The 12,742-nt window shown below is 34.9% G+C and overlaps 1 protein-coding gene across 1 annotated transcript in view; it reads right to left on the bottom strand.

The window, feature by feature from the left end:
- The window catches only part of FAM227B (family with sequence similarity 227 member B), a 198,874-nt gene that overhangs the window by 152,790 nt on the left and 33,342 nt on the right, over nt 1-12,742 (bottom strand). The window contains exon 9 of the mRNA XM_047075135.1: nt 11,361-11,487. Coding sequence (XP_046931091.1) covers nt 11,361-11,487 — 127 coding nt within the window. The remainder of the gene's footprint in view (nt 1-11,360; nt 11,488-12,742) is intronic.

Genomic DNA, 12,742 nt, shown 5'->3' with positions numbered 1-12,742 from the left:
TCAGAGGTCACCATGCCAAATATAGTAATAATGAGAAAGTTTGAAATATTGTGAGAATTACCAAATTCTCAGAGACATGAAGTGAGCAAATGCTAGTGGGAAAATGGCACTGATAGACTTGCTTGATTCAGGGTTGCCACAGAACTTCAACTGGTAAAAAATACAGTATCTGTGAAGCACAGTAAAATGAAGTACGTAGGAGTATGTCATCCACAAAGAATAGAATTTGCTTCTATCTTTTCCTTTTGGATGCCTTTTACATGGCTTTTCCTTTTTGCCTGATTGCTCTCGCTAGGACTTCCAATACTATGTCAAATAGGAGTGGTAAGAATGGGTACCTTTCTCTTGTTCCTGATCTTAGAGGAAAAGCTTTTCAGTCTTTCACCATTAAATATGTTAGCTCTAGGTTTGTCATACATGGATTTTACTGTGTTGATGTATGTTCCTTCTACACCCAATGTGTTCAATGTTCTTATTATGAAAAGATATAATTTGTCAAATGCTTTTTCTATATCTATTAAGATGATCATATGGTTTTACTCCTTCATTTTATTAACGTGGTGCATAACATTTGATTTGCATATGTTGAATCATCCTGCATCCCAGAGATAAATCCTGCTTGATCATGGTATAATGATCCTTTTAATGTGCTGTTGAATTGGATTTCTAATATTTTATTGAGAATTTTTGCATCTATATTCATTAGGGATACTGGTCTGTAGTTTTCTTGTAATGCCCTTATCCGCCTTTAGTATCAGGGTAATGATGGCCTCATACAATGAGTTTGGGAGTGTTCCCTCCTCTTCAGCTTTTTGGAAGAGTTTAAGAAGGATTAGCATTCATTTTTATTTAAATGTTTGGTACAATCACCAATGGAACCATATGGTCCTGGACTATATTTTCTTGGGAAGTTTTTAAATACTATTACTGGTCTGTTCAGATTTTTCTTTTTCTTACAATTCAGTCTTGATAAATTTTATGTTTCTACAAATTTATCTATTTTTTCTAGGTTGTCCAAAATTTTTGCTATATAATTGTTCATAGTGGTCTCTTAGGATGCTTTATATTTCTATGGTATCAGTTGTGATATTTCCTCTTTCATGTTTATTTATTTGAATCTTTTTTTTCTTAGTGTAGCTAAAGGTTTGTCAATTTTGTTTTCCAAAAAACCAGCTCTTAGTTTCATTGATTTTTTTTCTATTGTCTTTCTGGTCTCTATTTCATTTACTTATGCTCTAATCTTTCTTTTTTCCTTCCTTCTGCTAACTTGGGGGTTAGGTTGTCCTTCTTTTTTCCAGTTCCTTGAGGTGTAAAGTTAGGTTGTCTATTTGAAATCTTTTTTCTTAATGCAGGTAGTTATTACTATAAACTTCCTTCTTAAGACTGCTTTGCCAGCATCCTATAGATTTGGATATGTTGTATTTCCATTTTCATTTTTTTCAAGATATTTTTAATTTTCTTTTGATTTATTCTTTGACCCACTGGTTGTTCAGGAGTATGTTGTTTAATTTGTGCATATCTGTGATTTCCAACTTTCCTCCTGTTATTTATTTCTAGTTTTATACTACATGTGGTTAAGAAAGATATTTGGTATGATTTTAATCTTATTAAATTTATTAGTACTAGTTTTGAGCCCTAACATATGATCTAACGTGGAAAATGTTCCATGTGTATTCTGCTGGTGATGCTGCATGGTGATTCTGCTGGTGATAAATGTCTGTTAGGTCCATTTGGTCTAAAATATGGTTCAAGTTCAAAGTGCCCTTCATTTTCTGTCTGAGTGATTTATCCATTGTTGAAAGTGGCATATTGAAGTCCCCTACTATTTTGAATCATTGTCTCCTCACTTCAGATGTGTTAATATCTGCCTAATATATTTAGATGTTCTGATGTTATATCTTGAATTGCCCCTTTATTACATAATGACCTTCTTTGTCTCTTGTTATCATTTTGACTTACAGTATATTTTGTGTGATACAATTATAGCTATCCCTGCTCTCATTTATTTCCACTTGCATGAAATATCTTTTCCATTCCTTCACTTTGAGTCAATGTGTGTCCTTAAAGCTGAAGTGAGTCTCTTGTAGGCAGCATAATGTTGGTTGTTGTTTTGTATCCACCCACCTACTCTGTGTGTTGATTGGCGAATCCAATCCATTTATAGCTACAGTAATTATAGATAGGTAAGGACTTACTGATGACATCTTATTAATTGTTTTATGGTAGTTTTGTGGCTCCTTTGTTCCTTTCTTCCTCTCTTGCTGCCTTCCTTTGTGAATTGATGATTTTCCATAATGTCTTACTTTGATTGCCTTGTCTTTATCTTTTGTGAATTTGCTGTGGGTGTTGTTTTGTTTTTACTGTGAGGCTTACATAAAACATATAACAGTCTATTTTATGCTAATAATTTCACTTCAATCACATTCAAAAACTACTCTTTTACTACCCCTCTTTTATGTTTTCTGGTGTGACTGTTTACATGCTTTTATACTGTGTATCCATGAAGAAATTATTGTAGCTATAACTATTTTTAATATTTTTGTCTTTTTTTAAATGTTTATTTATTTATTTTGACAGAGAGAGATAGAGAGCAAGTGGGAGAGGGGCAGAGAGAGTGAGAGGGAGACAGAGAATCCCAAGCCGGCTCCACACTGTCAGCACAGAGCCTAATGTGGAACTTGAACTCAAAAACTGTGAGATCATGACCTGAGCCAAAATCAAGAGTTGGACACTTAGCCAACTGTGCCACCCAGGCACCCCAATATTTTTGTCTTTTAACTTTTATACTAGAATTAAGTGGTTAACACATCACCATATTACAGTATTAGAATATTCTGAACCTAACTGTATGATTACCTTTGCCCGTGGGTTGTATATTTTTACATGATTTTTTTTGTTATCAATTAGTGTCCTTTCATTTCAGCTTGAAGAACCCCCTTCAGTGTTTCTTGTAAGGCAGTTCTGATGAACTCTATTAGCTTTTGTTTGTTAGAGAAAATCTTTATCTCACCCTCATTTTTGATGGACACCTTTGCTGGGTAGTTTTTTGTTTGTTTGTCTGTTTGTTTGTTTTCTTTTAGCACTATCTTAAACTGAGTAGGCATTGCTTGCTTTTAAGATGGAAGAGGGACTCAAGGCAAAGAATGTACACAGCTTCTAAAAGCTGCAAAAAAATAAATTATTCCACAAAACCTGTAGAAGAAACACAGCTCTGCCAACATCTTGATTTTAGCCTCGTGAGACTCATTTTGGATTTCTGACTTCCAGAACTGTAAGATAATACAGTGTGTTGTTTTAAATTGCTAAGTGGTAATTTTGTTACAGCAGCAATAGGAAACTAATACAGTTCCTGGTGCTCTGTTTTCTTATTGTGTATAAGGAACTCTGGTAATAAAAATTTTGTTTGTGAAAATGAAAGCCAACCAAAATGAAAGCCAACTTATAATGTAAGTAATGGAATTGATTATATAAGGTAAAGATAGGTAAATGAAGTTATTACCTAATAGAGGTAATTACTTTATTACCAAAAAAGTGATTACTTCAGGAATTTTTGATACATTTAGGACGAGAATACTGAATTTGGCATTTTAGATCTATGGTATAAACCTTTCTTCAATAAAGAAATAAGAAAAACATGTCTTATAAAATTCTTTCAACAAGTGCTCTAGGCAATGGAAAATAGTCACAAATGAGAGATTAAAAACTTAGTAAAAGTTGAATGGACTCCTGATGGATATTCAATGTGAGAAAAAGCAATGTGAGACAAATCTGTAAAAAAATATTCATGATTAAATAAATCATAGAGACTCTTGTGCAACTACTACTATTTGTTTTCAATATAACTTTTTACCAATGTATATAAACATTCAAAAAAAGAACAAATCAGCTCAATGAATTTTCAGAATTTACTACATGGTACTCATGTCATCAACAGCCAGAAACTGAATATTCAGTACTCCAGGAGCTCTCCTTTCTAGTCTTTCATTTCCAAGGACAACTATTACATTAACCCTTAAGAGTATAGATTAGTTTTGCCAAATGTTGAATTTTATCTCAGTAGACTCATACAGGATCCACTCTTTTGTGTCTGGCTTCTTTCCCTCTCAAACATGTTTGTATGATTTGTTCACACTGTTGCATATAATTGTAGTTTGTTCATTCTCATTGCTGGTAGTATTCATTATATGAATATTCCATAATTTATTTAAACTTTATATTATTGGTGGGAATTTGAACAGTTTGTTTTGATTATCATATAAACAGTGCTGTTATAAACATTTTGTACTTCTGGTGTGTAGAAACATGAAAATTTCTGTAAGGAATGTACCTGGGAATAATAGATATGCCAGGTTAAAGGTCTGTATGTGTTCAGTTTTAGTGGATATTGGCAGCTATACAAGATAGTTGTACTAACTTAAATTCCCACCAGCATGTCAGCCTTTTATGTTAAGAAAATGTAGGTTTGATTTTCTTTTAAGTTTTTATTTTAATTCCAGTTAGTAAACATATAGCATAATATTAATTTCAGGTGTACAATAGAGAGATTTAACACTTCCATACGTTACCCAGTGTTCACCACAACAAGTGCACTCCTTAATTCCCATTACCTATTTCACCCATTCCTCCATCCACCTCCCTTCTGGTAACTATCAGTTAGTTCTCATAGTTAAGAGTCTGTTTTTTGGTTTGCCCCTCTCCCTCTCTCTTTTTTTCCCTTTTCTCATTTGTTTTGTTTCCTAAGTTCCACATATGAGTGAAATAATATGGTATCTGTCTCTGACTGACTTCTTTTACTTAGCATTATACTCTCTAGCTCTATCCATATTGCTGGAAATGGCAAGATTTCTTTCTTTTTTATGGCTGAGTAGTATTCCATTGTATGTATTTACCACTTTTTCCTTATTTTTTTTTTAAATATATTGTCAAGTTAGCTAACATACAGTGTATACAGTGTGCTCTTGGCTTTGGGAGTATATTCTCATGACTCATCACTTACATACAACACCCAGTGCTCATCCCAACAAGTGCCCTCCTTAATGCCTATCACCCATTTTCCCCACCTTCCCCTGCCCCCTACCCATTAACCCTCAGTTTTTTCTCTGTATTTAAGAGTCTATTATGGTTTGTCTCCCTCCCTCTCTGTTTGAAACTATTTTTCCCCTTTCCCTTCCCCCATGGTCTTCTGTCAAGTTTCTCAAATTCCACATATGAGTGAAAACATATGATATCTTTCTCTAACTTATTTCACTTAGTATAATACCCTCCAGTTCCATCCACGTTGTTGCAAATGGCAAGATTTAATTCTTTCTCATTGCCGAGCAGTTTTCCATTGTATACATAAACCACATCTTCTTTACCCATTCATCAGTTGATGGACATTTGGGCTCTTTCCATAATTTGGCTATTGTTGATAGCATTGCTGTAAACATTGGGGTACATGTGCCCCTATGAATCAGCACTCCTGTATCCTTTGAATAAATTCCTAGTAGTGCAATTGCTGGGTCATAGGGTAGTTATATTTTTAATTTTTTGAGGAACCTCCATATTGTTTTCCAGAGTGGCTCTACCCATTTGCATTCTTCTACTTCTTCCTTATCCATTCATCAGTCAATGGATACTTGGGCTATTTCATAATTTGGCTATTGTATGTGCACGTATCCTTTTGAATTAGTATTTTTGTATTCTTTGGGCAAATACCTAGTTGGGCAGTTGCTGGATTATAGGATAGTTCTATTTGTAACTTTTTGAAGAATGTCCATTCTGTTTTCCACAGTGGCTGCACCAGTTTTCATTCTCACCAACGGTGCAAAAGGGTTCCACTTTCTCCACATCCTTGCCAACACCTGTTGTTGATTTTAGTCATTCGGACAGGTGTGAAGTACCTTTGGAATTTATAAAGTTGTATTCAGCATAATACAAAAAAATGAAATAAAATCATTGGAAGAAATATAATTTATTTTTTGTAGAGGATAAGATTTTGTATGTAGAAAACCCTAAAGTATGTACAGATAAGCTGTTTGAATTTTGCTAATTAGTGAATACAAATTAAAAAGCAAATTATAATACATTAGCAACAATTGGAAAGTGAAATTTAAAGTATTTTTAGTAACACTCAGTAAACACCAAATGCCTAGGAAAAATAATACATATAAGATCTACATGCTGAAAACAGAAAATATACTGAGGTAAATTAACAAACTCCTAAACAAATAGGGAGATATGCCTTGTTCATGACTTGGATGATTCAAGAAAGTTAAGATGACAATGATCCTAAAACTTTATCTACAGAATCTTACATGGTCATGGCAAGAGTAAAAGGATTCTTTCCATAATATTAATTTTTTTAGATAATACTGGGTGGAAGTCAAATCAATATGTTTGCCTCTATAAGAGAACTATCATTAAAGACTAGAACAAATCTAATTTTATATGTCTATAAAATTGATTCAGTGTTAGATTACTGGTAGCTAAAATACCTAAAAATTATGCACTGTAAACTTAAGAGTAAAAGATGTATCTAAACTATATCAGATGAAGATTTATGTTAGACAAAAATAAGTTTTTTCTTTTGTGAACTCATATATATTTTATAGGAGAAAAGGGATTTTTAATTGAGTAAAGATATAACACCTATTAAAACTATTGTAAATACAAATAAAATCCTATAGAAACACACATGTATACTAGTCAAGGCAACCACACATGAACATATAGAATTTCATTTTCAACCAACAGAGAACATATATTTGTTATTAAGCCAGTAGGTACCATTTATAATATTTTGCTATGTATTATTATGTAACTAGAACAGCTCAATAAATTCCAAACTCTAAGTATGATATAAGCTGTAGTATTTTACTTAAAGCAAAAAAGTAAACATTAATAACTAAGTATAAACACAAAAGACTTTGCCAATAAAAGGCACTATCTTAAAAGACTCGGGTGAAAAAAATCAAAACTGCAACTGCAATTTGCAAAATTGCAACATGCTGGATATGTTCTATATATTTTTTTAAGTTTATTTATTTTGAGAGAGAGAGAGCATGCATGCTAGTGGGGGAGGGGAGAGAGAGAGGGAGGGAGAGAATACCAAGCAGGGTCCCTGCTGTCAGCACAGAACCCAATGTGGAACTCAAGCTCACAAACCCATGAGATCATGATCTGAGCTGAAATCAAGAATCATAACCAACTGAGCCACCCAGGCACCCATATTATGTATTTTGATTAACATGGTAATTCCATGTATACATATGTGTGTTCCATGGACTTACGTTTCCAATTTGTATTCTCCCCTTACAACTATGATTCTTTCATTATTTCTTAGAAATTTTTGTTAGAATGTTAGGATTATAACTTTTATCTGCTCTGTTCCATTTTTAATTTTTAATTATTTTTGTTTAGAATAATATTTTTTCTTTATATATATATATTAGATATATACATATTATATACATACATATATATAATATTTTATATATAATATTATATATATAATAAATATATAAAATTTGTTGTCAAATTGGTTCCCATACAACACCCTGTGCTCATCCCAACAGGTGCCCTCCTCAATGCCCATCACCCACTTTCCCCTCTTTCCCACCCCCACCAACCCTCAGTTTGTTCTCAGTATTTAAGAATCTCTTGTGGTTTGCCTCCTTCCCTCTCTGTAACTTATTTTCCCCCTTCCCCTCCACCCTGGTCTTCTGTTAAGTTTCTCAGGATCCACATATGAGTGAAAACATATCGTATCTGTCTTTCTCTGCCTGACTTATTTCACTTAGCATAATACTCTCCAGTTCCATCCACGTTGCTACAAATGACCAGATTTAATTCTTTCTCATTGCCAAGTAGTATTCCATTGTATATATAAACCACATCTTCTTTATCCATTTGTCAGTTGATAGACATTTAGGCTCTTTCCATAATTTGGCTATTGTTGAAAGTGCTGCATCAGCACTCCTGTATCCCTTGGGTAAATTCCTAGCAGTGCTACTGCTGGGTCATAGGGTAGATCTATTTTCAATTTTTCAAGGAACCTCCACACTGTTTTCCAGAGCAGCTGCACCAGTTTGCACTCCCATCAACAGTGCAAGAGGGTTCCCGTATCTCCACATCCTTTCCAGCATCTATAGACTCCTGAATTGTTCATTTTAGTCACTCTTAACAGTGTGAGGTAGTATCTCAGTGTGGTTTTGATTTGTATTTCCCAGATGAGGAGCAACATTGAGCATCTTTTCATGTGCCTGTTGGCCATCTGGATGTCTTCTTTAGAAAAGTGTCTATTCATGTCTTCTGCCCATTTCTTCACTGGATTATTTGTTTTTCAGGTGTGGAGTTTGGTGAACTCTTTATAGATTTTGGATAGTAGCCCTTTGTCCAATATATCATTTGCAAATATCTTTTCCCATTCTGTCGGTTGCCTTTTAGTTTTGTTGGTTGTTTCCTTTGCAGTGCAGAAGCTTTTTATCTTCATGAGGTCCCAGTAGTTCATTTTTGCTTTTAATTCCCTTGCCTTTGGAGATGTGTCGAGTAGGAAACTGCTGCGGTTCAAGTCAGAGAGGTTTTTTTCCTGCTTTCTTCTCTAGGGTTTTGATGGTTTCCTGTCTCACATTCAGGTCCTTTAACCATTTTGAGTTTGTTTTTGTGAATGGTGTAAGAAAGTGGTCTAGTTTCAACCTTCTGCATGTTGCTGTCCAGTTCTCCCAGCACCATTTGTTAAAGAGACTGTCTTTTTTCCATTGGATATTCTTTCCTGCTTTGTCAAAGATGAGTTGGCCATACTTTTGTGGGTCCAATTCTGGAGTCTCTATTCTATTCCATTGGTCTGTGTCTGTTTTTGTGCCAATACCATACTGTCTTGATGATTACAGCTTTGTAGTAGAGGCTAAAGTCTGGGATTGTGATGCCTCCCGCTTTGGTTTTCTTCTTCAATATTACTTTGGCTATTCAGAGTCTTTGGTGGTTCCATACAAATTTTAGGATTGCTTGTTCTAGCTTTGAGAAGAATGCTGGTGCGATTTTGATTGGGATTGCATTGAATGTGTAGATAGCTTTGGGTAGTATTGACATTTTAACAATATTTATTCTTCCAATCCATGAGCACGGAATGTTTTTCCATTTCTTTGTGTCTTCTTCAATTTCCTTCATGAACTTTCTATAGTTTTCAGCATACAGATCTTTTACATCTTTGTTTAGGTTTATTCCTAGGTGTTTTATGCTTCTTGGTGCAATTGTGAATGGGATCAGTTTCTTTATTTGTCTTTCTGTTGCTTCATTATTAGTGTATAAAAATGCAACTGATTTCTGTACATTGATTTTGTATCCTGCGACTTTGCTGAATTAATGTATCAGTTCTAGCAGACTTTTTGGTGGAGTCTGTGGAGTTTTGCATGTAGAGTATCATGTCATCTGTAAAAAGTGACAGCCTGACTTCATCTTCGCCAATTTTGATGCCTTTGATTTCATCTGTTCCAGTTTTTAATTGCTGGGTAAAAATTTTCATCTGTTTTTGTCAACTTTTTTCTAGTTAATTTTAAAAATCTGTATTAGTTTGCTAGTGCTGCCATAACAAAAATGCTAAAGACCAGAGGACTTAAACAACAGAAATGTATCACAGTTCTGGAGGCTGGATGTCCATGATCAGGGTGGAAGCAGGTATGATTTCTCATGAGGTCTCTTCCCTTGGCTTACAGATGGCTAACTTCTTATTGTGTCCTCACATGGCCTTTTCTCTGTGAATCCACATCCCTGGTGTCTCCCTACTCAAAGGACACCAGTCTTGTTGGATTAGAGCTCATTGAAATTATTTCATTTAACCTAATTACCTCTTTAAAGGTCCTATACTGAAATACAACCACATTCTGAGGTGTACTGGGGGTTAGGACTTCAATGTATGAATTTTGGGGGGACACAATATAGTAGAATAGGTTAGCAGGAAAGTTGTTCTGTTCTTCATCACATTTTTTTCTTATAGAATATTGGTATGAATGCTGTGTCCATTCCCTTTTAATTTCTTATATTAGAATTCATTGTATTTATCTCTATAATTGGGAGGCTCTGGTCTGTGTGTGTTGATTGAAGGGGAGGGTGGTTTCTAAGTGCTGCTTTCTAGTCTTTACCTCTCAAGGGCGCCCTCCTTAAAATATATAACATTTTCTTTTTTTTAATGTTTTATTTATTTTTGAGAGAGAGAGGGAGACACGGAATCTGAAACAGGCTCCAGGTTCTGAGCTGTCAACATGGGGCTCGAACTCTGACCAGCAAGATCATGACCTAAGTCTGAAGACAGACATGGGGCTTGAACTCATGAAACATGAGATCATAACCTGAGCCAAAGTCAGACACTTAACTGACTGAGCCACCCAGGTACCCCAATAACATTTTCTTTCAGAAATGGTTTGGTTACTAAGAATTGGTGCAAAACAGTTTTATTTTTTAATTTTTTTTTTCAACGTTTTATTTTATTTTTGGGACAGAGAGAGACAGCATGAACGGGGGAGGGGCAGACAGAGAGGGAGACACAGAATCGGAAACAGGCTCCAGGCTCCGAGCCATCAGCCCAGAGCCCGACGCGGGGCTCGAACTCACGGACCGCGAGATCGTGACCTGGCTGAAGTCGGACGCTTAACCGACTGCGCCACCCAGGCGCCCCTTTTTTTTCTTTTTTTTTTTTTTTAATTTTTTTTTTTTTGGTGCAAAACAGTTTTAAAAAAATCTGTCAAAATTTGTATCAAAAGATTTATAAGAACAATTTAAAAATAGTCAATAGCTTCTGGTAGTCCATAAGAGTGAAGCAGTATTATAAAAAAAATATTGAGGAGGTCACTCCCGGAACATGAAATTATACTTTAGTTTTACACTCAGTTGCCTAAATCTCTAGCAAAATGCTCTAGGATAGATTTTACTTTCCTTCAGCCTTTCAGTCCTATCACTCCCACTTACACATATACCATGATTCAAAAAAGAAACCTTTTTCTTGATTAATCATTGATTATATTTCCACAAGGAACTAAGTTAGCTCTAGAATTTACCCAATACTATTTGCCATAAAAATGTCTACAATGTTCCAAAGCAGCCTAAAATATTTACTTTCTAAATATAAAATATATATAGCTTTATTTCTATGGAAATTCAATTTTCTATAACAATCCCATTGTCAATAAAATGATTTGGCTTCTAACGTTAATAACAGGTTTTGATACAGCAAAACTTTCAGAGAAAATAATCATTCTTTTTTAAGATATAGGCATTAATATGACATGTTTTGTAAGAAAAGAACTACTAATTTTTTGACAAGATACTGTAATCTAAAAGTTTTAGGTATCAAAATAATGATCGATATGTAAATGATATACTCATACCTGACAGCCAAAGAAAAATATTATTCCCTAGATCTTCTTTAAATTCATCATTAAAAATATTACTGGATTCTGGAAATGCTTCCTGGAATGTTGCATAGATAGCTTGTGCCAAACAATCAGGATACACCTATCAAAAAGAGTCATATTAGAATAATTTCATATTTTATATAGCCTATCTCAGCTACCAAAGAAATAATTATTAAGTTTGTGAAATATGTATGTCCCTTTTATCTTTTTTTAAAAAATTTAATTCTTTTAATTAAAAAAATTTATTTATTTTGAGAGAGAGAGTGTGTACCCCGGGGGAAGGGCAGAAAGAGAGAATTCCAAGCAGGCTACACACTGTCAACACAGAGCGTGACACAGGGCTTGAACTCATGAACCATGAGATCATGACCTGAGCTGAAATAAAAAGGCAGACTCTTTTTTTTTTTTTTTTTAATTTTTTTTTTTCAACGTTTATTTATTTTTGGGACAGAGAGAGACAGAGCATGAACGGGGGAGGGGCAGAGAGAGAGGGAGACACAGAATCGGAAGCAGGCTCCAGGCTCTGAGCCATCAGCCCAGAGCCTGACGCGGGGCTCGAACTCACGGAGCGCGAGATCGTGACCTGGCTGAAGTCGGACGCTTAACCAACTGCGCCACCCAGGCGCCCCAAAAAGTCAGACTCTTAACTGACTGAGCCACCCAGGCACCCTATGTCCCTTTTTTCTTATAGCTTGCTTTTGGCCACTCCTCACTTCTTTGTACCTCTAACTGAGGGACATGAGCAAAGAAGAGTTGAAAATAAAGTCAATTTGGCTATTTGTTAGCATTTTAGAAAATTTAATTTGGATAAAGGATGAAGTTAACAAGATAAGGTTTAATTATCATATTTTAAGATAAAGTTTGATGATTATTATTTCATTTAACCTTGGTATTGTTATCCTCTTTTAGAAAGTGACATGTGTAGATCATTATAATAAAATGTATATTTACATATTTTAAATTTTATTTTATTTTATTTTTCTAATGTTTACTTATTTTTGAGAGAGACAGAGCATGAGTTGGGGAGGGGAAGAGAGAGAGAGGGAGACATAGAATCCAAAGCAGGCTCCAGGCTCTGAGCTGTCTGCACAGAACCCGATGGAGGGCTTGAACCCAAGAACTGCGAGATTATGACCTGAGCTGGAGCCAGATGCTTAACCAACTGAGACACCCAGATGCCCCCATATACATGTATTTTAAATTTGTCATCTTCTCTCTCCCCCATAAACTTCCATATCAATAACAGAATCCTAACAAGATGTGGTTTTAGAACATAGATGTTAATAGGATGAACAAAGTGGTTACTGCTTCTCTGAGCAAGCACGCAATCTTACCACCCAGGTGCCCCTATTTAT

This window comes from Lynx rufus, unplaced genomic scaffold (assembly GCF_022079265.1).
Source record: "Lynx rufus isolate CCGP_SWC_20201006 ecotype Redwood Valley unplaced genomic scaffold, mLynRuf1.p SCAF_13, whole genome shotgun sequence".
In the NCBI taxonomy this organism is placed as follows: Eukaryota; Metazoa; Chordata; class Mammalia; order Carnivora; family Felidae; genus Lynx; species Lynx rufus.
Note: the sequence above shows the minus strand (reverse complement) of the source record. Positions and strands in the feature narration are given on the sequence as shown.